The 3,827-nt window shown below is 69.7% G+C and overlaps 1 protein-coding gene across 1 annotated transcript; it reads left to right on the plus strand.

Annotated features, from left to right (window-relative positions):
* Nucleotides 1-1,950: 1,950 nt before the first annotated feature.
* PTF1A (pancreas associated transcription factor 1a) lies at nt 1,951-2,880 on the plus strand (the record flags this gene model as incomplete). Its single annotated transcript, XM_082310852.1, has 2 exons — nt 1,951-2,575; nt 2,678-2,880. The coding sequence occupies 2 exons, from the start codon at nt 1,951-1,953 to the stop codon at nt 2,878-2,880; spliced, it is 828 nt and encodes a 275-aa protein (XP_082166978.1).
* Nucleotides 2,881-3,827: the final 947 nt, after the last annotated feature.

The raw sequence follows: 3,827 nt of genomic DNA on the forward strand, positions 1-3,827 counted from the left end.
GGAGGTTTTCAGGACCCGATGGGATAAAGCCTTGGTCCGGCCTCGCAGCTGCCCTGGCCGTGAGCAGGAGGCAGCACCGGAGCCTTCCTCAGGTCCCTCCCGGCCTGGGTTATCCTCGGAGGGCAGCGGGCGGCAGGGCCGGGCCCGGCGGGCTGCGCCTTCCCCGGCCGCGGAGCAGCCGAGGCTCGGCCGCGGGGCGCGGTGGCTCCCGCTGCGGTTTGGAGGAGGTCGTTAACGAGCCCCCGAGCCCGGCCCCGTTTCACCGGGAGGCTGCGGAGCCGTGCGCGGTGTTTCCTTCGGCGGAGGGGAGCTGGCGAGGGGCCGCCCGACAGCACCGGGCGGCCGGGCCGGGCTCTCCCAGCGCAGCGGAGGGTAACGGGCGGTGATGCCCGCGGCAGGGAGCCGCGGCTGGAGCCGCCCGCCCACCCGGGCCCGCGGCCCTCGCCCCTCGTCCCAGCCCCCCCCCCCCCCCCCCCCCGAGGTCCCCCGTCCCGCTCTCCGGCTGGAGGGGAACGGGGAGCCGCTTGGCCGTGGCTTCGCCCCTCGTTCGGGAGACCGGCTCGGTTTCCCCATCCCGGGACGGTGGCAGCGGTGCCCCGGCCACCCGTGGGCGCGTCCCTGGCTTCGCGGGAAGGTTCCCTCCTTCCCTGCTCGTTTTTTTCGCGTGGTCCGGCTGCAGGCGGGACTTCCCAAGAAGTGGCTCTTGCAAAGCTCTTTGTTCCCTCCCGTGACTCACGCGTTTCCCTGCCGTTATCACGGCGTTGTCAGCGGCTTTGAAGTCGAGTCATTTATTACTTTCCCGGAGCTGGCCCTGTCTTGCTCTGCTGATAGAGCGGGGGACGTTTCCACTCGGGGTTTGATCTCTGCCCGTGCTGGTGGCACACTGGAAAGTCACTTTCGATAAACCTCGACAGACTCCGCCGGACAAACTGTTGCAGCGCTAATGACAGAGATAATCCTCCCCTAATCTGCCGGGTAATCCATTTCACCCCAGTGAGAATTTGTAAGGCTTTAATCAGTGAGAGGCAGTTAGGGAATGATTAACAGGGCCTCCGCCAAACGAGCTCGTCCTGAGGGGGCAATGGGAGCGGGGAAAGGAAAAACGCAACAGGGCCCGATGCGGGCAAAATCGATGCGCGGCCGGGCGCGAGGAGCTGACGTGATTTATTCTGATGTTACGATATAACTGTCTTCATTTCAAACGCCGCGAGACACCCCGCGCCACCGATCCGCCCGCCGCCCGCTCCGGCAGCGGCTCCGCCGGCGGCGGGGGCTGCGGGCCCGAGGCAGCGGGAGGAGCGCCGCGGAGAGGATCCGCGGGGCTGGCCGCTCCCGGCGCCCGGCGGGAGGCCGAGCCGCTGGCTGCCGGTCAGCGTCCTGCGGGGAGAGGTGCCGGGGCGGGCCGGGGCCGCTCGCCCGACGTGCGGGGAGCGCCGCTCTCGGCGGCTCCGCGGGCTCCGGGCCGGGCCCCGGGCGGCGGGGCCGGGCGGGGCCGGGTAGGGGGGCACCGTCGGGGCCCGCCCGCTCCCCCCCCCCGCCCCGGTCCCCGCCGCGGCGCCGCCCCTCGGCCGGCGGGGCCCACCCGGGGTCCCCCGACGGGGGGGGCCGCCCCCCCCCCCCCCCGGCGGGCGCTGATTGGCTGGCGGCGGCGGCCCGCGGCACGCGCCCGGGGATGTCGTTATAAGACTCCTCGCGTGCCGGCCCGCCGCGCCAGCCGGCTCCGGCCTCCTCCCCGGAGAGCGGCGGCGGCGGCCCGGCCTCCCGGCCACCCAGGGGCGGGGAGGGCAGGGCAGGGCAGGGCAGGGCAGGGGCGGGGGCCCCGCCGCCGCCGGGGCGGCTCGGCGAGCGGGCCGGCGGGAGCGGCTGCAGGCGCGTCCCGGCGGGGCTGCCCCCCCCGCCCCGTCCCGCCCCGTCCCGTCCCGTCCCGTCCCCGCCGGGGCCGGGCGCAGCATGGAGACGGTGCTGCTGGAGCACTTCCCCGGGGGGCTGGACTCCTTCTCCTCGCCCCCCTACTTCGACGAGGAGGACTTCTTCCCCGAGCCGCCCCCGCGGGACGCGCTGGCCGCCGACGGGCTGCTGGAGCCGGACGTGGACTTCCTCAGCCGGCAGCTGCAGGAGTACTACCGCGACGGCGGCGACCCCGAGGGCGGCTACCGCTGCCCGGCGCCGGCCGCCACCTTCCCGCCGTCGCCCGCCTCGCCCGGCTTCGGCTACGAGTGCTGCGGGGCGGCGGGCGCGGGGCTGCTGTCCCCCGGGGGGCGGCTCCAGGCGCTGGGCTCGGCCAAGCGGCGGCGGCGGGTGCGCTCCGAGGCGGAGCTGCAGCAGCTCCGGCAGGCCGCCAACGTGCGGGAGCGGCGGCGGATGCAGTCCATCAACGACGCCTTCGAGGGGCTGCGCTCGCACATCCCCACCCTGCCCTACGAGAAGCGGCTCTCCAAGGTGGACACGCTGCGCCTGGCCATCGGCTACATCAACTTCCTCAGCGAGCTGGTGCAGTCCGACCTGCCGCTGCGCAGCGCCAGCAGCGAGAGCCCCAGCCAGCCCAAGAAAATCATCATCTGCCACCGCGGCACACGTAAGTGGCGGCCCGACCCGGTGCGGCCCGGCCCGGCTCCGCGCCCCGCAGGAATGCCGGCCCCAGCAATAACCCCCTGCCTTTCTCCCCCCTGTCCCCCAGGATCTCCCTCCCCGAGCGACCCCGACTACGGACTCCCCCCTCTGGCCGGTCACTCGCTGTCGTGGACTGATGAAAAGCAACTCAAGGAACAAAACATCATCCGGACAGCCAAAGTGTGGACCCCCGAGGACCCGCGGAAGGTGAACAACAAACCCTCCCTCAACGACATCGAGAACGAGCCCCCCTTCGACTTCGTGGCGTGAGGCGCCCCGCGGGTGGCCCCCGCCCCCGCCCCGCCCTGTACATGCTGTATGTAGAGACCTATATTGTAAATGTAATTTAAGATTCAGACTCTAAGGGCAATCAACTTTATTTATCTATTTATTACGGAGTAGTGATCATGAGGTAGAATCGTCTGTTTTGAATGTATAATTTATATAATTTATCCTGATTTTTTTTTAAGATATGCAATAGGTTTATTCCGCCAGCACCTTTTTTTGGGGGAAAAAAAATAATGCCAGAACCTGTGAAAATAATTTATTGCCGCACGTGGACTCTTCCTGTGTTTGTTAATAATAAACCCGGATTGTACCTTGTGGAGCAGTGTGTTTGTGGGAAGCGGCTGCCGAGAGCCCCACCGCATCCCGAGGAAGCCCTGCCGCAAACGCCCGGCCCGGTGCCCGGAGCCCTGCGGGGCCGGGAGCAGGCCCCGGCCGGCCCCCTCCGCCCGGTGCCGGCCCCGCTCTGCCCCGACGCCGGCTCGGGCTGCTCTTATACAGCCGGGGGGGGACGGGGACGGGCGGGGGGACACTTTCCCCTTCTCTCCACCCCTTTTGACGTCCTCTCCTGAAGTGCTTCCAACTGATGTCTTTGTCTATCTCTAGGAGGTCCCCTCCTTTCAGTGCCTCTGCTCTGCTTGTGGTTTCCAGCTGAAAGACCCGAATCCCGAAAAACCAGCCTTGCGAAGGTGTCACCCTCCCTCCCCCCCCCCCCCCGCCGCCTTGTCCCCCCGGCCCCGCCGCCACGGGGATGGGCGCGCTACCCGGAGCCGGACAAAGCTCTGCCCAAAAGTGCCGGGGGGGGGGGGGACCAGGCTGGGGGCCGGGCAGGCTTGCGCCTGGGAAGCAGCCCCCGGGATGCCGCTGGCGAAGGGGGGGGGTGGGGGAGCGATGTATGGCAAAGCCATCGTGCAACTGGTGGCAGAGTCGCT

The sequence above is a fragment of the Platalea leucorodia genome (assembly GCF_965183815.1).
Source record: "Platalea leucorodia genome assembly, chromosome: 1".
Lineage (NCBI taxonomy): Eukaryota > Metazoa > Chordata > Aves > Pelecaniformes > Threskiornithidae > Platalea > Platalea leucorodia.